At 40.1% G+C, this 23,392-nt stretch overlaps 1 protein-coding gene across 1 annotated transcript in view; it reads left to right on the top strand.

The window, feature by feature from the left end:
- The window catches only part of LOC149143008 (AMP deaminase-like), a 134,565-nt gene that overhangs the window by 95,058 nt on the left and 16,115 nt on the right, over positions 1-23,392 (top strand). Inside the window, exons 10-12 of the mRNA XM_089451990.1 lie at positions 6,286-6,347; positions 7,368-7,481; positions 7,878-8,018. Coding sequence (XP_089308116.1) covers positions 6,286-6,347; positions 7,368-7,481; positions 7,878-8,018 — 317 coding nt within the window. The remainder of the gene's footprint in view (positions 1-6,285; positions 6,348-7,367; positions 7,482-7,877; positions 8,019-23,392) is intronic.

Raw genomic sequence — 23,392 nt, 5'->3', positions numbered from 1 at the left:
ATATTTTAGTATTTTACAGTAATGAAATGAAGTATTATTTCTGCTACATCTCTGTATGTATGGTTATATCTGTAATTTGTTGCGTTCCTGTTTAAATCTAGATCAGTGGTATCAGAGCGGTCTGCTCTTTCTCTTTCTTTCTTTGAATTTCCTCAACGAGGTCGGGATATAAGGAGTTAGGGCTTGAACTGGTCGAACCTTTGCAAGACCAGCCTCGCAAATCCCGACGGCCTCCCATGGCGGATGAAAAGAAAGACGAGGGGGCAGGAGATCCTATCAAAATCTTGCTCGAAGAGGCCCTCGAGCGACAAAGGAACGCGATGATGGACAACTTTGCCCAGATCCTTCAGCGGCTACCCAGGGGTGACACATCTACTTCTAGCAGCTACTCTGGAAGCGCCACACCCTTTAAGGTACAAGTTAACTTTGACATTCCCATATTTGAGGGTCAGATAGATGCAGACGCCGTAGATAAATGGTTAAATCTGCTAGAAGGGTATTTTTCTGTTCATGATTTTTTTGGCCGGGAAAAGATTACTTTCGCTCTTCTCAAAGCCGTCCCCCACGTCAAGGACTGGTGGGAAACCTACTGCGAGCAGAAGGATGAAAGTATGGCCTCACTGTTTTCAGCCGCACCCACTTGGAATTCATTCCGGGTTGCCATCAAGGAGCAGTACTACCCTGTCGGAAGCTATGAGGATCAATACATAACGTGGACCACGCTGCGGCATCGAAGAGACCAAGACGTGCCAGAGTTTACCAATATTTTCCATACCCTTCGCACAAAGTTGGGTATCAAGAATTCAGAGCAGCATTTGGTACTCAAATACCGTGACTGCCTGCACAGGTACATCCATGATGAAATAGAATTCCTGAACATCTCCTCGCTTGGCACGACATACCGATATGTTGTCAAGATCGAGCAAAAGTTTAAACAGAAGAAGCGAGACTTTGGATCTGCGAATCCGAAGCAAGGGAAAGGTGCCCCCAAACCGCAGAACAAAGGACAAAGCCAAGGTGGGGCGGCCCAAGACAACCCGCCAAAGCCACAAGCAAAGAACAACGCCGTGAAGCCGAAAAAGGACACGGGAAAGTGGTGTGAGTTCCATAAGAGCTCCACTCACAACACAAGTGAGTGTCGGGCCAAGCGGTCACTGGTGGCTAGGCTAAAGGTTTCAGAATCAGATTCCAGTTTAGACTCTGAGTCAGAACCTGACAAGGGGAATGACAAAGGGAAGCAGATTATCGATGCAGAGCCCAACACCACCGTTGCCACCACGAAGATCCAGAAGGAGGAACCCAAATATCCAGAGGAGGAGGAGCGCCTCTTCCACTCCCAGATGTGGGTAAAGGGCTCCCCACTATAGTTCATTGTCGACAGCGGGAGCCAAAAGAACCTCATTTCGGCAGAGGTCGTGAAGTGGCTGGGCTTACTGACCACAACACATCCACAACTGTACACCATCGGGTGGCTTCACCAAGGACGAGATCTTCGCGTGAGCCAGTAGTGTCGCCTTCCATACAATATCAAGCCCTTCACGGATGAGGTATTGTGTGACATTGCTTCCCTTGATGTTTGTGATGTATTATTAGGCTAACCATACTTGTGGAAGTGACATGTTGTGTATGAATCAAGGCCTTGTGCTGTTATTGTTACTTTGGGAAATAAGTTGTACAGGATACCAGAGGTAGCACCGCCTACCGCCATCTCTTTGGTTACTGCAAAACAATGCAGTAAGCTCATTTCCAAAACTGGGAAATTTGTTTTCTTGATGATACACCCTCAAGGAAAGAAGAAGACGGTGGCCACAACCTACAGATAGGGACCCTCTGCATGACAACTACAGATGGACAAGGTCGTGGAGGAGTACGAGGACATCTTCACCTCCCCCGTAGGGTTTCCTCTGCACTGTCAGGTCAAACACTCCATCGATCTGACCCCAGGTGCGCCGCTGCCCAATGGACCAATCTATCTGCGCTCCGTTCTGGAGAACGATGAAATCAAAAGGCAGATTCAGGTGCTGCTGCAGAAAGGTCACATCCGTTTGAGTTCATCGCCCTGTGAGAGGCCGATCGTGTTGATACAGAAGAAGGATGGGACTTGGAGACTCTGTATTGACTATCGTGCGCTGAAGAAGATCACTGTCCGGAATAGGTACCCGATCCCACAGATTGATGACCTCCTGGACCAACTGAAGGGGGTAAAATATTTCAGCAAGATCGATTTGATGTCAGGATATCACCAGGGACCAATCGAACCCTTCGATGTGTGGAAGAATGCCTTCATGAGGCTAGTGGATGACACCTTGTAGCCATTCACCAACTCATTTGTAGTGGTATACTTGGATGACATCCTGATCTTCAGCCAAAGTTGGGAAGAGCACCTCCACTACATCTGACAGGTTCTCCAAACACTGTGGCAACACAAGTTATGTGCCAATTTGGAGAAATGTACTTTTGGCATGACCCAGGTTCAGTATCTGGGATACATTATTGATGAACGGGGGGTGCATGTGGATCCAGTCAAGATCCAAGTCATTCAGGATTGGCCATCTCCAACCACTCTGACAAAGCTCCGCAACTTTCTGGGTCTTGCCAACTTCTACCGCAGGTTCGTGTTGGGATTTTCTCATATCACTTGGCCCTTGAGTCAAGTCACCAAGGGAGGAGCGAAAGCAAAATTCTTTTGGTCTGAATCTCAATAGAAGGCATTCACAGAGTTGAAACATCGCCTCTGCTCGGCACTAGTGCTCGCATTACCAGACTTGCAACAACCATTTGAGATCGAGACAGATGCCTCTGACTATGCTATTGGGGCAGTCCTTACTCAACACGGACATCCAGTGGCATATCACAGTGAGACACTTTCAGACACAGTCCGGAAGTATCCCACTTATGACAGAGATATATTCCATTGTGCAGGCTTGCCGACAATGGAAGCATTACATTTTGGGGAACGAAACGATCATCCATGTAGACCACCGACCCTTGCAGTTCATACAGACCCAAGGGAAATTGTAGAATGATCGCCCTCAGAAGTGGTCCACATAACTGCAACAGTTCCATTTGAATATCAAGTATAAGAAGGGAAACACGAATAATGTTGCAGGTTGCCTCAGTCGACCACCGATCGTAGCGTTAACCACCGTGCTCAACTTTTGTGGGTAAGAGACTTCTGATTGGCCACTTCTCTACAAAAGCGACCCAGAATTTTCCCACACATACTAGACACTCTTGAAGGGTCAGCATGTTCTAGATTTTCACCTCCAGGATGCCCTATTATGCCTTTTGGGTCACCTTTGTGTTCCTTTAAGCGAGCGTGCCAAGATGATTCGGGAAGCACACTACAGTCGGGCTGCTGCGCATTTCGGGGTTGAGAAAACGGTGGAAGTACTGCAAAAGTATTTCTATTGGCCGAATCTTCGACAGGATGTTGGGAAGTACATCAGATCTTGCATTGCTTGTGCCATTGCCAAACTGACCATCAAGAAGCAAGACCTCTATACCCCGCTGCCTACCCCTAGTTGACCTTGGGAATCCATCTCCATGGATTACATGTCAAGCCTTCCTTCTACTAAGCATGGAAACGACTGTGTTTTTGTGGTCGTCAACAGGTTCTTGAAGATGGCCATTATGGCAGCCTACAAGAAGAATATCACAACAGAAACAACTGCTAAACTCTTCATTGAACTAGTGTGGGTATACTTTGGGATCCCACAGTCTATCATCTCAGATCGGGACAGCAGGTTCCTCAGTACATTTTGGTCTAGTCTCTGGTCGATGCTGGACACCAAACTCACTAAGTCCACAACCTTCCATCCCCAAATTGATGGCCAGACAGAGGTTGTCAACATGATGATCGTACACATTCTGTGCATGTACAACTCAAAGCATCCATGCACATGGGATGAGAGCCTCCCCTATGTTCAACATAGCTATAACCGGGCTCTCCATAGCTTGACTAGCCACAACCCTTTTCAGGTGGGCTTGGGGTTCCAGCCACTATGTCCCATTGATGTGCCTATGCCACTTGCAGCTACTCGGGCAGATTTGGCTCATGTCCAGTCCGAAATAGATAAGGCAAAAACTTCATTGAGAAATCAAATGCCAAGTACAAGCAGCGACATGATCAACATCGGGTGCCACGCAAGTTTCAGGTGGGCGACAAACTCTGATTGCATTTGCAAAAGGAACGCCTTACCGGAGCTTATCGGAAACTCAGACCACTCCGATATGGTCCTTACACCATTACCAAGGCTGTGGGAGACAATGCATTTGAGCTCAGTGTTCCCCCATTCTTTGGCTTGCACCCGATGTTCAATGTGGACCGCCTTCGGCCATACTTTCCACAATTACTAGACACATCCGACATTGCAAAACAACTCACACCAATAGAGTTAAATCCAGATTGCATGGAACAAGCTGCAACTGATCGGATCATGGACACACAGATCAAGCACACTCGCCAACAGAAGATCCAACTGTATCGAGTTGTCAAAGTAGGTCAACTCCTTCACCAGGGCAAGTGGCTCACCAGGGACCAAGTTCAACAGAAGTTTCCTCATCTCATGGAGGAACTCAACGCAATGGGGATCATTGCTTCCTAAGGGGGGAGGAATGATCCAGGTGGATAGTGGTGGACACCTGCCAATTCCACTTGGACCCCCACCATTGTTTCTTTCAGTTTTTCAGTTTCCTTAATTATAACACAGTTTACTGTTTTTAGCAGTTTTTCGGGTCCTGAACTTCCGGAGCCGTTTTGAGGCCCTAAACGACGTTTTTTGGGAAATCTGGGAGCAACATGGGTCCATGGACCGATGTTGCTCATCCCAAAGTTGTAGTCCTCGGATAGATCTTTCTAACGAGGTATTGTGCGCGTCAAATGGAGATCGTATGCCAAAGTTACGACCCTGGGAAGTTGATGTACCAATTTATCCAAAATGGGGCCCATAGTTTGGCGCTTCATCTCCTAGGGTTAGGTTTTTAGATGTTTACGGTTTTCCATTGTTTCTCAACAATAAATAGGCCTGCGAGCCTCATTGTAAGACAGTGCAGAGGCATGTAGCTGCCACATCTCTTCTCAGAGATAAGCTACCATCGCCCTAGCTAGTTTATTTCCATTTCTGTTTGTAAGCATATTTCAATATTTTACAGTAATGAAATGAAGTATTATTTCTGTCGCATCTATGTATGTATGGTTATATCTGTAATTTGTTGCTTTCCTGTTTAAATCCAGATCAATAGTAATCCCTTAAGCAAGAAAAGTTTTAAAAGTTTGTAATCAAGGGGAAAAGTTAATGGTCCTGAAGTGTGTATTGGGCCTAGGATATGCCCACAATTTAATATCAGAAGACATGGTAAAGAAGGCTGATATTCAAGTCACAAAAGCACCGCATTTCTATTAAGTAGAATCAAGGGATGGAAAAGTAATCCGCTGTAAACTAACTCACCAAACATTTCCATAAACAGTCTCAAAATATAGGTTCTTTCAGAAAAGATGGAGTAGTTGGTGCATATAGTATTGGTTTCCTATTGTACAGGTATGCTTTGGTGTTTTTATAGTGTAAATGTTGCGAGTTTCTCAGAATTTGATCTACAAATTTGTAGCTTATGATATATTTGTACTTTCTGTACTGTTGTGGGGTGCTGTATTTTGTCATGCTTTTATCTCGTTAAACACATATTTTTCCAATAAACCGTGATTATGGTTGCAGATATTTGTTCTGGTCCATATCCATCTGTGATGATTTTATTGGTTATTAGTTAATGGCATTAGTGTTTTATGTAACTGTGTTACTATCTATGCTTGTAAAATTCATTGGATTCATTCTTCAAATAAAAAGTATTAGATTAGATAAGATAATTTTATTAATGTCTGATAAATGACCACAAACGTAGGTCAATGGGACTAAAAGGTACATCCAGTGACATAAGGTACAATGCAGGAGCGCAAAAACATTTCCTTGACAAATGCTAAAATCAGAGTTTATGCGCTTTATTATCAACTAAACACCTAGCTAATAAAGCTAACCATGCTAATAAGAAAAGCATAATCTTTAAGATATGGATATATAAAAAGCTGTATAGAGACATTCGTTTGTTCATTTTCGGTTTTCCATTATAAAAACAATTTATGAGATCTAAAAGAGATGATGCATAAATTTGTACATAGCAAGCTGTGGCTAGACTAAACCGAGACTTATCTTGATCTTCAAAGATGAAATTTCATGCTGACAATAATCAACTTAAAATTGTATATAATAATCATTTGAGTTGTCTCTTCAGGTCGTTTTCTTGCTGAGCTGACAAAACAAGTATTGTCTGATCTGGAGGCAAGTAAATACCAGGTTGGTTTTTCTTCCAAGGAACAATCCTTAGTGCTTTTCTGAGGAACATATCCGTCCAAACTTTTATGTATCTGCATGGCAACTCTAAAGTTATCATTATAGGCTAACGATTGCATATGTTTCAGGGTAAGTTCGTGTTTTTTCCATGTACATTTTTATTTTATTCCTCTCTCTTTGTCTTCACCCAGGCCCTCTCAGCCCTGGGCATCTACGATACAACATCTTCATATAGTATATTGGTTCCATTCAGTGGTGGATGCAGAGGCAGATACTTATTCTTCCTCACTCTCTACCTTCGCATCTCACCTCACAGACATCTAGCATATTTTTATTACACTCGTTCTTTCCTTTTATTTTCATTATGTTCTACTTTTTTCATGTATATCTTTTATTTTATGCTTTCCTAGTAGCCTAGGGCACTCCTACAGTTTAGTATCACTGATTGAACTTCCTATTCCCATTGACATCATTTTGGTCATTTATCGGACATTAATATAATTTTCTTATTATACCTTATCTTCATTTTTCTTCCTTCTACAAATTGCCTTTTATCTTATCTTCATTTTTCTTGCTTCCACATTTTTTACTGTTCATTCATCTTTTGGCACTGTTTAGGTTGTAGTGCAGTTGAAGTTTAAAATATATATTAGATAATAGAAATATTGCATGCTTTACTATATTTATTACGATGAATTATTTTTTGAAAATTAACTCTAATATTTCCAGAAATGCATGAACTTGTTTCTGTCTCTGGACTTATTAGCAAGCAAGCTGCATTTTAATGTGTATCATACATGCTTCTTTCTATGTTGATTATCGGCAAGCTATATTTTGATATTATCAAACTTTTTTCTTTTTAAGATGATTATTTTGCCTTCTGAATTATGCTCTTTTATATGTATCAATCTTTTTTATTTGTAAGTTGATTAACGTGCCCTGAATCACAAATGCTCATCAATAATACATTTTTAGAAATAAAATCTATTGATAACATGGAAGTAATCTTTGCATTTCATGCAGATGGCAGAGTATAGAATATCTGTTTATGGAAGGAAACAAAGCGAATGGGACCAGTTGGCAAGTTGGTTTGTTAACAATGAGATATACAGTGAAAATGCTATCTGGTTAATTCAGGTTGAGTTATCAATTTCCTAAATCTAGCTTTAATATATAGATATATATATATATATCGTACAATCTTTTCACTTCACTCTACCTGAGCTGGCATTGACCTCCAGCATTTCCCTTTACTTTGAATGGGAGGGGCTGAATACAGTTAGGATGTTAGTCTGATGCATATAGAATCCATTTCTTAGGCAAAAAAAACAAAACTTCTAATGTCTTTTATTACTCAAAGGATTGGTGATACAGTATTTTGATTGTATGTATGAGTTATGCTAAATTTGAGTCTAGAGGGCATGGCTTGTTATTTATATCGAATATTTCTTGCAGCACTACTAAACATGATTTATTCAAATGGCGAGTGATAAATTTATCCTTTTTTCTTATATATGCTTTGTTCTTTTTCAGTTTCCTCGACTGTACAATGTGTACAAGGGAATGGGAATCGTTCGATCTTTTCAAAATATTTTGGATAACATTTTCATTCCTCTTTTTGAGGTTACAGTTGATCCAAGTTCTCATCCTCAACTACATGTCTTCTTGAAACAGGTTAGTTTTATAACTTAACTTTCAGTTTTATTTATTTATTGATGATATCTTTTTATGAATAAATAAATTTGTTTTTCAAAGGAAAAAAGTCATTAATATTCATTAGGACTGAATATACATATTGTGATCAGTATCATGCACTTCAGGCTTGTGTCTTATAAACTGGGCCTTTGTAAGGTCCTGGCCAAAAAGCAAAAATCAAATCGAGAGAGTGCCCTCAGAGTTTTCTCTGTTCACCATTAAGACTGAAACAACATATTTCCTTTTCATTTGGCCATCAAGGTCTCAGGAAATATTGAAAAAAATGATCAGAGATGGAACTCCATAGACTCATGTTCCTCTCCATCAAGAAATTCAGTGATCCTGAAGAACCCTACCAGAAGCTGCAGAGCTTCCTTGGTAAGTGCATCTGCTTGTGTTCAGTTCTCTCAGGATATGGCTGAAAAATAGCCATTCGAAAGATAGCGTTACCTCCTGTATATCCTGTAGGGGAGACTGGAGAAAAATAGTTTTCCACTTCAATTTTCTTCTTTGCTCAATCAATAACTAATTTTGAGGGTCCAAAAACCTGTAACTTTGTGATGTCTTTTAGAGAACAAACAGAGAGGAGAGTTATCAAGGCTATACATTTGGTGCAATTGTTGGATCTGCACACAGGTGTATATCTGATGTGAAAGTAATGTGAACTGGAGATATGAAGGATCGCCGCAATGCCGCATAAGGAAGGGTGACCTTGGGCAGCACCGTAAAATATCCCCATGGAATGTTTTGATCAATCTCTGGGTGTACCGGAACTCTGATCTTCTTTTGCTTGGAATCTGGTTTGTATTCTAAACAGAGTTTTGTAATCAGGCCTGATGAAATGTCGATAGGGATGTCCTTTGATCTCAAAATGCTGCAGTTTTGAGCCCACCAGATCCCAAAAACAAAAGACATTGAAAACCTGCAAACTGTGCAGCAGCCACCTGCACTGACTATGAACAGTAAATAAAGACATGGGTGATATTTTCCTCAGATACCTTGCATAAAGAACAGTGATTGGGACCTGTCCATCCCCTCAACCCATTATCCCATGGTTGAAGTTTGTTTTCTAGTGGAAGCCAGAGTGATTTTTGATTCAAGATAAGATAATTGTATTAATTTCCAACAAACGACCATAAATAGGTCAATGGGACTGGAGGATACAACCAGTACAAGTACAATGTGGGAGTGCAAATGCAACTCCTAGAAAATGCCAAAGCTAAACCTAGGATAAAATGAAGTAAAGAAGGGTACAATAATAATATGAGAGCCTCATAAACATGTATTTAACAGATCATGCAGATGGTCAATGATGTCAAGTCCAGGGTTGTAGGTCGATGATGTCAAGAATGCACGAGTCTGATAGGCGATGGTGAAGGCAGTGACAATAGCGCTGGATCGTTATCGGAGTCCTTTGGATCTAATGAGTAGTATGGCTACATGATCCTAGTGGGGATGTATGAGTGAGGGATACTCCTAACATTTGAGGCCAAAGGAAAGAAGCTCTATATAAGTCTCTAGCTGCACTGCTGGGGCTGCAGGGGAGTGGCCCCCCTCGAATCTGCTCCTGAAGTGTGCTTTGAGTGGGAGCGACCCAGGGGCGAATTTTGGGAGTGCGCTCCAGCGAAAAAATTTGCTCCTTGGCTTTTTCGCAAGTTTTTTTTTTCATAAAGATATTCCAAACGCAATTTTTTTCAAAGAAACGAGTTTTTGAGTGGGTCAGCATAATATCAAGCCTATGGCCCTAGTATTGATATTCAATTCATGGTAAGTAAAAGTGACATCTCATTTTTCATCATTTTACTTAAATTTTTAACATTACCATGAAATGACTTAGGATGTTTGAGAGTGGTTCCAACCTCATTGGATTTCATATGGAGAAAGTAGAATTTTGGATCTCACTCAAAATCCAACCGACTTATCAATTTTTATGGTTTCTAGATTGGGGGATTGTAATGTTTCCATTGGATTTTGTCATGTACTAGGGTATGGAACTTGTATTTAATCAAGAGCACCAAGCCCTCTATGTACCTTGATGTTAATGACATTGGTTGTCGAACTCCTCTATCGTGGCCCTACTAAAAATGTACCCATCACTCAAGCAAAATCTTGACTTGACATTCTACATTTTTTATATCTTATGTTAATACTTAGAGGGTGATATTAATGACAAAGATCCCAAGATAGGCAATGATTTTGATGATATGTAGGTTTTTGTTGTAGCATGATTTTTTTGGATGCTAGAAGCATGAGAAGTTGTAACTTGTGGACATGTGGTTGATGAAGATTATAACTTCTAGATGATTGATATTATATGGTTTAATCCATGTTTTTATGCTTTTTATATCTAATTCATCATTCTACATGCTTTTGTTGACATATATGCATTAAAATATACAAAAGTATATATTATATAAAAATTCGCTCTCGACCTGGGAGCTTTTGAAAATGTTGCTCTTTGCTCCCACTCCCAAGCAGCCTTGCTGCAGAGGAACTTATCGGGGGGCGGGCACTGTTCGGGAATTGTCTAGTACTAAATTATTTGATGCTCTGGGTGTGAGTGAATTGCTATACAACACCTCCACAACGGTCTTGAGGGTACTGATTGGCCTTCCAAAGGGGGAGCTAAGGGGAGACCCAAGTTCTCGCTGCTCTACTTTCTGAAATACCCTTTGACTTAGCTTGTCTCTTGTTGCTCCGATTGGCCAGATCAACCTGAATGTATGATGCGATTGTTCAGATTGTCGTCGAGTGAGGCGGGTTATGTAGGAATTGAGACCTGTGTCTAAAAATATCCTTGATGAAGAGGGCTAGGCATCTTTGGTTAGGATACCCGAGGAAGGTAAAGAGAGATCACCTCGACTCTTTATATAGGCAATGATATCGTCCTATGATCTCATAGTATATGGGGCACCGAAAAATGAGGTGCATCTTGGTCTTTGGCTCTTGTAGATGGCACAACTAGCAAACCCTGTCAGAGTGTGGTAGATGGTGATTTGTCACCACCCGAAGTTGATGGGACCGAACTCAAAGCCATTGAAATTTGGGTAGCTTCGGGATGAATTTCCCCAAAGGTTAACCCAACCACCCCAAAGAAGCCCATCATACCCCAAAGGTGAATCCAAAATTAATAAAAGAAATATTATTATTAATGGGCATGACTTTCTTATTTGATGTGACATATTTATGTGGGCAAGCAATGGTAAACATATTCAAAGCGAAATGAAATTTGAATGTAACAAATTTCCCTCCTAAACTCTAAAGTTGGCTCCATTATTCAAGGATCTCTTTCACCCATCAAATGCTTATATAATAAGAATGTTATGGCTCATTTTGATATATGCTCATTCATTAGCTCGATCTAAGATTTCAGGGGAAAGTGAGATCTGTCCTAGTGCATAAGAATGGTTTATCACAGTAATTTATCTTTGGATCTTCTGCGGCTCATCTATGATATTTTCTGCAACTTTCTTATGAGTCTTATACGACAACTCTATGGCTTGCATATCTCTACAACTCATATTTCCTCTATGGTTCATAGCTCATATTTGTTTCTTTTTGGATCGCATTACAATTTCCTGCAGTTTTGATTGCTCCCTGTGGCTCGAGTTGAATTCTTTATGGCTCACTATTCTTTGTGCTTCGCTATATTCATGTTGGCTAAGTTTTGTGGCTCGCATTCATAACCCTGGTGGCCGGCATGCTCATCTCTGTGATCACATATCTGTGGAGTGCTATTTTAGATTGTCTTTATCTATGGCTCGTAATTCTTTCTCTGAGATAATGACTCATCGCAGAGAGGTTCACATTACCTTTGTGGCCCATTGTCTACTTTATGAGACTTGCATATGATCTACAGAGGCTTGATGACATCATATTAAGTATTGGCTCTATGGCATCACTTTATACAGAGGCTCGTTGATATTGCATTAATACTGGTGGTTGGCATCTTTTGTGGTTCAAATAAACAATTGTTTGCACTCTTCAGTTCTATGCAATGTTGCAGGATCCTTCCCCTTGGATCTAAAGGTGGAACAACCGCCGATCCTCTGGCGGAAAAATCGGATCCGCGGTTCCGCCATTTTTCAGTGATTCCTGGAAAATCAGAACCACGCAAGATTTGCGGTTTTGGATGCTCGATCCACGGATCCAGAAAGGATCTGCTGAGGATCAGTGGAGGTTCAGGGGCGGATCTGGGAGAAGGCAGACAGATCCTTGCGAGGGCCATTTTTTTTTGCTTTCAAGTTGGGTTTAGAGGGGGCTTAGGTGAGTTGAGAGTGAGTTAGGGAAGATAGAGGATGGGATTAGATGCTCCTTAATGGTAATGCCAATTCTTAAAGTAAAAGGGACATTCTCCTTTATCTTTCATTTTCATCCTTTTACTTAAATTTTTAACATTACCATGAAATGGCTCAGGATGTTTGAGACTTTATATGGAGAAAATAGGATTTCATATCCCATTCAAAATTCAGCAAACTTAACGGTTTTCAAGATTTCTGGATCAATGGGACTGTGGCATTTCATTGGATTGTATCATGTATGAGTGTATGTGATTAGCATTTAATCAAGAGCACCAAGCCCCATATGTACCCCAGTGTTGGTGGTGTTGATTGTTGACCTCCTTGGTCATGGCCTTAGCAAAAAAGTACCCTTCACTCAAGTCAAAATCATTGATTAGGCATATTAAGCTTTCTCTACCATATTATAAGGCTTGGATTAGACCGTTTGATCAAAATTGGGCAATGTTGACTAATATCCCTAGAGAATCAAAGTAGAGGCAAAGGCTAGACAAGAAAAGAGGAATCTATATTCTAGATGATTGATGCTTGAACAATTAATCATTGATGTACAATGGATGCCATATCTATCTTGATTTATGTACATATATGCATGTTTTCATATCTTCTACAACTAATTTGGTATTTTGGATGTTTTTTTTCAATGTAAATGCTAAAATATATAATAAAATATGTATGTATAATACACGCTTCCGAGACACTTTTCTTTCTAGATTTTTGGAAAATGACGCTTTTGACGCTTTCCTTCCAAAAAACTTCCCCGCTTCATCCCCATTTCGTGCACATTGGTTCTATGGTTCGCTCTTCTCTCTATGTATCTCATGACAACGACCTTTGGTATGACAACGACCTTTGGTATGACAACACCCGCAGTTATATCTGTTACTTATGGTTGCTATAAATAATATATGGCATAGTAACTTTGACATGGCAATAACCTAGTATAACAATGAAATTTGATATGGCATTAACCTAGTACAACTATGACAATGATTATAGTATTCTTGGTGGCAGTGTGTTGTTTAGGCAATAACCTATATCAGTGACCTTAACATCATTGTAACCTTGTATAGCAATATCCTTGACATTACAGTGACTTTGTGACCTTGATGTAAGAACAATAATCTATGGATAATGAGTTGAAACTGATGTGTAACAGTGATCTTGATATCATACTTGATATTAGTGATGACTTGCTTTTGTTGGCAGTGACCTTGTTATATGGCAGAGACCTCAATATGGCAGTAACCTCTATATGGCATACATGACAGTGATCTTGATATGACAGTGTCCTTGACATAACAGTATGGCTGTGACAGTGACCTTGATGACAATGATAACATGATGGATAATAGATGTGATGGGGTCTCTATGGCAGATGTGATATTTTATATGACAATGACATCGTAGCAGCTCTCTCGGACTTGTTTCGTTCAGTTCACAAACAAAGTTGTGAACTGACTTGGGTTGGCCCTAGGAGGCCTAATGTGATTGTTATTTCTCATTCTCATTGTACTTTGTATCTCAGTTGAAGAATTGATGAATATCTAATAAACAAAGGATTTGGTTGGGTTTTATCCACTATTTTAAAAATCGGCCGAATCGACTTTGAAACGGCCGAGTCAGATCAAGTCGTTGCATGACCGGGTTGACTCGACGACTAGCTTGGTTTGGCCGGGTGGGTTGTTACCGAGTCGGTTACCAACTCGGCCAGCTCGGTAACAACCCCGCTGGCTCGGCCGAGTCCGAGCTAACTCGGTCGACTGAGTGGGAGCGGCCATAAAGCACATTTTTTTTTTCAGCTTGGGTTTTTGGGGACCCCAAAGCCCATTCTAATGTGCCTTTGGGTTCTTTGGGGTCCATTTCCCTCTCCCAAACCCTATAAAACCTACCCAACCCCTCTCATTTCCTCACAACCATCTCATTGCATTTGAGTGAGAATTTGTGAGGAGTTTGTGAAGAGTTGTGGAGTTTGTTTTTGGAGCAGCAGTGAGGAGTCTTGGGCAAGCATTGGAGCAGGAGTGAGGAGTTTCTTGGGCAACCCTTGGAGCAACATTCAGGAGTTGGTTTGTTGGAGCAACTTTGAGTAGGCAGTTTGTGCTTAGAGGTATTTTTTTTCACTTTTAAAAATCTGTTTTTGCTTATTTATTTTTTTGTGCAAATCTGGAAATTGAAAAGAGTGTTTTTTGTGAAAGAAATGAACATTGAAGCAATGCTATTTTTTTTGTTTTCATTTTCAGATTTTTTCCTTTCATTTCCAAGTCAAAAAATGGCACCTAGAGTGAAAGATGCTGCTTGGGCATATGTTGAAATGGTTGATAGTCAAATGCATTGCAAATTTTGCCATAGAAAAATTAAGGATGGTCCTAGGGGCATTAATAGGCTGAAACAACACTTGGCAGGGATTAGAAGCCAAATTACTCCATGTGAATCACCACAAATTGGGGAGATTAGGAAGGAGTTGTTAAATAGCTTTGAGAAGTTTAAAGAAGAAAAGGCTAGGCAAAAAGAAATAGAGGTTGAAATTGGGAGGAAGAGGAGTATACAAAAAATGATGGCTACCAACCCCCATTTTGATTTTGAGGGTTCTTCTTCTATCCCTTGTACTGATGCATCCAACCCCTTCTGATATGTTCCTCCCTCTTTGGAGTCTATTCAAGAAAAGGGTAAGGGTAAAATGAAAAAGAAGGGTGATATGAATATCAAAAGTTATTTCACTGTCACACCCTCCTCTCCATCAGATGCACATGGTCCTGAAGCTAGTAGAACTTTGCAGCCCACTTTAGATGACCATTGGAAGAAAGAATTGAGGGAGACTGCTCGTGATTACATATGTAGATGGTGGTATGATGCTGATATCTCCTTCAATGCTTCCCATTCACCATAGTATGAGTCAATGTTTGATGCAATATTTACAGCTGGAAAAGGCTTCAAAGGCCCTACTATGCATGAGATAAGGGGGTATCGTTCGCAGAAAGAAATTTCCTCCATTAATGGGTATTTGAAATATTTCAAAGACTCATGGGCAAGAACATGCTGTACCATCATGTCAGATGGATGGACTGATCAAAGAAACCATAACATCATAAACTTTCTTATCTTCTGCCCACAGGGAACCATGTTTCTAAAATCAGTTGATGCATCTCATAGGGTGAAAGATGGACAATTGTTGTTTCAACTATTGGATGAGGTTGTTGAGGAGGTGGGGGTGGCTAATGTTGTTCAAGTCATCACAGATAATGCCTCTAACTATGTTCTTGCTGGTAAACTGTTAGAGAAAAAATACAAAACCATCTTTTGGGCCCCATGTGCTGCACATTGCATAGGCCTCATGCTTGAGGATATTGGCAAATTAGATTGGGTCAAGAACACTGTAGATTATGCCAAATGCATAACAAAATTTATCTACAATCATTCATGGATTTTGAGCCTTATGAGGAGACACATAGGGGGCAGGGATATTATTAGGCCTGCCATCACTAGATTTGCTACTCATTTTTTGACATTGCAATCTATGTTTTCACAACATAGAAACTTGCAAAAGATACTTTCCAGTGATGAATGGAATCAAAGCCAATGGTGTCTCAAACAGGAAGGCAAAGAATTGAAAAAGAAAGTTAATGAAGAAATATTTTGGAGAAAGGAAATAGAGATTGTGAAGGTCGCTGAGCCATTGGTTAAGGTGTTGCGGTTGGTGGATGGGGAAAGATTGGCTATGGGCTTCATTTATGAGGCTATGGATCAAGCAAAGGAGCAAATAAAGAGGGCATACAAGGATAAAGTGGCTAAGTATGGGCCCATTTGGCAATAAATGATGAAAGATGGAACAATCAACTCCATTGACCTATACATGCAGCTGGGTATTTTTTGAACCCACAGTATCATTATAAAGCTCAGGCGGTAGGAGCTTTGAGTGGGGAGGTTAGGGATGGATTGATTGACTGCATTGGTTGCATGATCCCATTGGAGTGTGATCAGCTAGAGATACACTAATAGATCACAACCTTCAGCAAAGCCACAGGTACCTTTGGGAAGAACCTAGCAAAGATTGCAAGGGAAGCAGATGAGCCAAGTAAACAAAAATTTCAATTTTCAAATTCCTAATACTTATTTTGTTAAATTGTTTATAATTTGAAAGTTGGATATAATTTGTTGAGCTAACTCATTACACTACTATGTTTTTTGCAGCACAATGGTGGGAGGCTTTAGGTAGCCATTGTCCTCAATTGCAGAAGTTTGCAATTCGTATTTTGAGTCAAACTTGTAGTGTTGCTGGGTGTGAGCACAATTGGTCTGTCTTTGAGAGGATTCACACGAAGAAGAGAAACCGTTTGGATAAAAAACGGTTAAATGATCTAGTCTATGTCCAATACAACCTCCGGCTCAAACATAACCAATTGCTAAACAAAAGCCCTGATTAAGATCCCATTGTGTTGGAAGATATTGATCCAACATCAGATTGGGTAGTGGAGAGTCATCCAGCAGAGTTTGATTCTGATGAGGATCTTGATTTGGATTTACAAACGATGGCATCACTTGAACAAAATGTTTAGTTGAATGCAAGTCCACTTGTACCAGCCTCAGGCCCAGCCCCAAGTCCTCCAGTTGCAGGCGCTTTCTCTGCTCAGCCACGACGGAAGCTGAAGCATAAAAACTGGTACTGAAGCAAGAAAACTGATAGCTTGGAAACTTGAATGTAAAAATACACGAGGTATTTAAAGTAATAATTTATTAATATATATAAAATTGTACAAGTGATGAATGATACATTGAGGACCCGCATTTATATACCTAAGCAGTTGTCCTTTCGTGAATGCGCATGTCTTTTAGACATGTCTTTTCAGTTAACTTAATGACTATTTAACCTAATTAATATTTGATTATTTAATATTTATATTTATTTTATTTATTTACTTGTTATGAATTATATTCATAACATAGCCCCTTCCTTCAGAGGCTTTGTCCTCAAAGTTATATTGCTGCGGATTTTCTTCACTTAGTGTCTGTCATCTCGATGTATATAATCTGGTCATCCCCTCGTCATGTAGCTCATCAAAACTATTCCCTTCGATTTTATTTTTATTTTTTTAACTCTAAATTTTATTCTTATTTTTTTAAGCTGTCTTAAAGCTAGGTTTTCTCTATCTTCACTTTTTTTTTAATCTAAAACTCTTTTTTTATATATTTTTTTTAAACGCAATTTTTTTTCTAAATATATATATATATATTTTTATAACTCTAATATTTTTTTTTAACTATATATATATATATTATAAGGTTATAGTTTATATATGCTGTGTAGTTATATAAACTTTGTACGTATATATATATATATATATATATATATATTTTAAAAACCTTATTAACAAACCGACGGGTGTATGACCAACAGTGGCGACATATTAGTGGGGAGTTTTTATGGAGTTTCCAAATAATAAACAATTTTGTCTCTAGGTTGACGGAGACCATTAAAAGCTGAGACCCACATCTGATCACATCGTACACATGCATGAGAGGACTCTCTATCAACGTTGGCACAGCTACCATCCACACCCGTGGCTCTTGCTGCATGCTGAAAACCAGTGTCATGGCTATCCCCCCATTTTCGTCTTGTACAACCAGAGTGTAAAAATAACCGTCGCAGAAAATCAATTGATTTTTTATATGCACATGTGCTAGAAAATGTCCCACGATCCTCCATGATTTTGTAGAGGAATCATATATTTCAACGCTGGCTATGTTTGTGTCACGGGCAGACCCGATTATGACCACATTGTAGATACCTGCTCCATCGATATTGTTGGTAGCCTGGCCTTTGGAGATGCCGCACTTACGGATTGTTACAATGGATAGGGGAGGGGGAAGTTTGAGGAACCTTTCTGCGAAAGGATTAAATACGAAGATGGAAGCACGTAATACTCCAGGCCAGAATAACAGTATTCTCCCTCCAGCAGATCCTCCCAGAGACACGTCACCATTTAGGAAGGAAAGGGAGAAACGGACCTTCCAAGTCTGCGTGTAGAAGCAATAAGCGTAACATAGCTGTGAGTGGCCCTGGTGCAACAAAAGTAGCCATGGGTTCTTGTTAATCGGAGCCTTAACCCAAAGCCCACTCAGGAATTTGTTGGATGAAAAGAGGTCGTTCCATTATATGCACACCTTCTGATATACAGTAAGGCATTCTGCAAGCAGCAAAGCTAAAGCTTCCTCTTGCAACTCTTGAGGCAACCCATTCCACCATGCATCGTCGGCAGAACCTGAGCAGTCCTCCTCTGGTTTGCCATTTTAGCTGTCAATACAATTTTGACGAGTTGGGCCTCGACAAAGAACAGAGGAATACAATCATTAAAGGCCTCCCCAAGAGGCACTTTGGAAGGAATTAAGTTTGCAAGAGGTTGACCAAGCTTCAGAACACCTTCCTTGAGATTCTCTTTGTCTTCTTCAAAGTCAATGTTATATTCATGATTGAATTGAAGAAGTTCCTTTTCATGTTCTTTTAAAAATTCCAAAAATTTAGGATCCTTCTGTTTAAGTATCGCTAACTGTTTCTTGTGCTCATCAATCTTTAACTACAGTGTCTTAGTTTGGCCTTGCAAAGCATTACCAACATCATCTTCTTTTTCTGAATTATCTTCTGCAAATTCACTTCTAAATATATCTAAGAAGTCATTCTCTTCCTCCCAAGGTAGACCACTCCTTTCTGAGACTGTGTCCTCAATGGGAGTATCATCTTCAGTGCCTTGTTCTTCCATCTTGACTTTTGCCATAGCTGCAACATCTTCAACCTTACCTTCTGAAATTTCGGCTCCAGAATCTTCTGCAACACTCTCATCCATATCAAGATTAGCTTCATCGGAATCATTATCTTGATCTAGATCATCCTTATTCACATCAAGATCATCTTTATCTGAATCCTCATCTTGATTTGTATGTGCTTCATCGGAATCATTATCTAGATCATTTTCCTTGTTATCGTTTTCCTTTCGACATGCTTTAACTTCTGCAATTGATTTTTCTAAACGCTGAAATGCTTCTTGAATTTCACTAAACTGTTGAATGCATTCAAGATGTGAATGTAATGGCACATTGTGTGGCGAACAACGTTCAAAGACCCACATGATTATATTGTGTGCCATGGCTCTGATACCACTGAAGCATAAAAACTGGTACTGAAGCAAGAAACTGATAGCTTGGAAACTTGAATGTAAAAATACACGAGGTATTTAAAATAATAATATATATATATATATATATATATAATTGTACAAGTGATGAATGTCAGAATGAGGACCGGCATTTATATACCTAAGCAGGTGTCCTTTCGTGAACGGGCATGTCTTTTCACTTAACTTAACTGTACAGGTGATGAATGTCAAAATGAGGACCCGCATTTATATACCTAAGCAGGTGTCCTTTCGTGAATGGGCATGTCTTTTAGACATGCCTTTTCACTTAACTTACTGACTATTTAACCTAACTAATGTTTGATTATTTAATATTTATATTTATTTTATTTATTTACTTGTTATGAATTATATTCATAACAAAAGCACATATCTCGCCTATCTCAGTGTGTAGCTGTTGCACAACCTGCTAGTGCTACCACTTCTACAATTGCAGTTGGAGATGATGATGAGGAGGAGCCATGGGTTTCCCTGTCCGACTCTGATTAAGAGGTTGGGCCAGATGATGTCGGCTCCTCTAGCAGTAGCCAGTAGTACTGGTCAGTGGTGACTAGTGATGTTTCACAGTTTACTTTTGTTGTAGAGGACATTTCTAGCTTCCTTGGTTATGTGTTTTTGTTTTGATCTCTATATCATCATCATGTATGTATTGGACAGTGCACTGGGGGCCATTTTGATATAAATTATAATGGATATATTCATGAGCCTACATTGATCATATGTTGTCTTCTATCTATATTCTAAAGCTTTGTGTTTGGAAACATGAATGAAAATCTTAATTTTTTTTTAATAATTATTATAAAAAAATAAATATTTAATGTATTTTTTACAACGACTGAGTCATTGAAATCAAACTGGCCGATTTGATACCGAATCGGAGTCAGAGTTTTAAAACATTGGTTTTACCCCTTGTGGGGTTTTGCCCTGGTCTCTGACCTAATTCTTGGTGTCTCTATTGTATATGCTTTTCTTCTACTGTTTTTTATTGTTTCGCTGCATTGTTGATGTTATTGTTCTCTCTATATAATTGCTAATGATGATAAGATGTAATGGGGTGAATGTAATGTGTAAATGCTAATTTTTTTTTGAAAATGCAATTATCTACAATAGAGAACAATCAAGCCCTAAAAATTAACATGGTATCAGAGCTGCGCTGAAGAAAAGTCATTGAGATCATCCTCTATGAAGACACCAATGGATCAAGTAGAGCGAAAGAAATGAAGATGACAGAGACCTAAAAGAATGTTTGTGTTTGAAGGAAACCCTAGGAAACCCTTGTTCTTAGTTTTTGTAGCATCTGATGTGTTCTAGCCACGAAATTTTGTGGAGAGGCTAGAATACATGAGATCTCCAAAACCCAAAAATCGTTTATGGAAATTCCGCTTAGAAATGACTTAATTAGATTATTAACCAGTTTTTAAATATTTCATAAGTCTAAACTTAGGGAATATGGTTAATTAATCAATATTAATTAAGTCAAGGCGTGAATCATCTAGAAACTCACACGGATCAATCCAAAGATGATCCTAGCCATCGATTATGTTTTAATCTTGGCCGTTGGTGCTCCAACAGAGGATTATAAGAGGAGGTTGATGTGGTGATGGAGAAGACACTTCAACAATTCCATTTCTGAGCCAATCGATTTCCAGAGTTGCAACAGTGAGTTGCCAGAGAGAGCTAGAGATCGAAGCACTGAGAGAGGGGCAGAGACAATGAAGTCGGAGGAAGATTTCCAAGATTCGGTGAGTGCATTGTAGAGAAAGGTCGAGATTTCTCTAGGAAGCTGCATAGAGGCAACGCAAAAGCTTCAGTGAGCAATTCAATTTTGCTAGGGTGAAGCTGGTTTTCAGTTCTAGAGGTTGGAAAGTATTTCCAGAGTGCCGGAGGGTCAGTTTCCCAGTCAATAAAAGGCAAGACGACTTGATCTTCAGTTGTTCCGGGCTAAGTGTGTAGCAAATTGCGTAGAGGTGACGCAGTAGCTGCATAGAACAAGGAGGATGACTTGATTTTCAGTAAGCAGTCAAGAGCCGAGATTACTTAGAGTAAGGTTAAATTCCCTCAGGATATTTTTGCCAGTATTTTCTCTGCAGGATTGCCAGTATTCGACATCCAAATTGTATGCAGATTATTTCATTGCTGCTTAATAATAAAACCCTCAGCTGCTGCACTGGTTTTCCCAAGTTGGGTTTTTTCGGGGTCTTTTATCCAAAAATAATTGTGTTATTTTTATGTGTGTATGCTAGCATTTCTTCCAACGTTTATTCTTTCGCAATTTTATTTGTGTAGATTGTAGTGTGATTTATTCGGTATTTGCTGTAGCAAACAACAAATAAATTGTTAAATAAAATTAACAATTAGGAGAATGATTTCCTGTTGCTGCAATACGATTCCAGTTTGGAAATTTCACATGGTTTCAGAGTGTAGTTGATCTGTGGGAGAGCTCAGAGGCAAAAAGAGAAGGAATTTCACTGCTCATTGTGGGTAGCAGGCCGAAATTCTCAAGGGCAGTGCAATCATTCAACCAGGAGGTCGAGTTACTTGTGGAGGTTCGATTTTTCTGAGTGGGGCAGAACAATTCGATCCTACCAGATCGAGTGATTCCAGAGGCAAAGGTAACAATGCAAATTTTTTCGTTGAGCAGATCTCTAGCTGGACGCAGATGTTATGTAGCAGTACGCTAGAATAGAGTCAATGTCGGGTGGAAGAGAGAAGAGCACACACAAAGGGAAAATTTACCTCAGGGAACTTCTAGTCTCAAGAAGTTCATTTTTTCCTTACAGATCATCAGTTGTTGTGAGCAACTCTTCTCACTCTAGAAGGGCGTGTGAATAATAGAACAACAACTAAGCAGAAGAAAAGAGTAGGTTTTCGATAGATCGTTGAGACGGCTGCTGTTGGGCTTCGTGATCAGGACAGGTTGGATGGAGCTTCCAACTATGTCATCTGAAAGGCAAGGATGTCCTTCCTTCTAGATGAATATGGCCTGAAAGCCTATATTGATGTAGTGGTAGCAGTTCCCACGGATGCATATCAACTGAAAGAGTACAGAAAGGAGATGACATAGGCAAAGAGGTTGATCCTAGATGGAGTCTAAGATCATATTGTCTCACATATTGCGGCAAGGGAACGACCAAAGAGATGTGGGAGACTCTCTTCACGCTATACCAAGGTACTTCTGAGCAGCGAAAGATATACTTAGAGGAGAAGCCAAGATGCATTAAGATGCAGAAGGGGGAAGGCATAGATCCCTTCCTTACCAGGATTCAGGAGGTCAAAGATCAATTGTCAGTTGTTGGAACAGTGCCTCAACCCATAGAGCTAGTGCGATTGGCGCTCAATTATGTCTCAGAGGAGTGGCAGGTATTCATCCAAAGTATCTTGGGTAGAGATACCTTTCCAAGGTGGGGCAGGATGTGGGCTGATTTGCAACAGGAGGAGTTTAGACGAGCTCTGTTAAAGATCTCCATCAGTGGCAGCTGTAGCAGATCGAAGCAGGTGAAGGAAGAGGAGAATGTGACCCTCGCATCTAAGGGTTCCAGTCAAGGACAAGGGGAGCAGGGGAAGAAGAAGAAGGACCTGTCGAAGGTCAAGTGCTTCAGATGTGGTGAGCTTGGCCACTACAGTGCCTAGCGTCCTCTAAGGAAGAAGGACAAGGAGGAGAAGCAAGACCAGTAGGTAGCTTCAACAGAGATTGATAGGCTATCTTCCAAATTGGAGGAAGACTTCGCCATGTTTGCTGATATACGTCCAGGAGTGAGGTGGGGAGACTTCGTGTTGTAGCCCCAAAGTGCTACAGATGGTCAGGGTCCTTGAGGAGTCCACCTCATGGATCATTACCTGGCTACATGAGCCCACAGTATACAGTAGAAAG

The sequence above is a fragment of the Pinus tabuliformis genome, chromosome X (assembly GCF_031772625.1).
Source record: "Pinus tabuliformis cultivar Carrire ecotype Pingquan chromosome X, CPIR1, whole genome shotgun sequence".
Taxonomy (NCBI): domain Eukaryota; kingdom Viridiplantae; phylum Streptophyta; class Pinopsida; order Pinales; family Pinaceae; genus Pinus; species Pinus tabuliformis.
The sequence above is the reverse complement of the archived record's forward strand: the minus strand, read 5'-3'. Positions and strand labels throughout refer to the sequence as shown.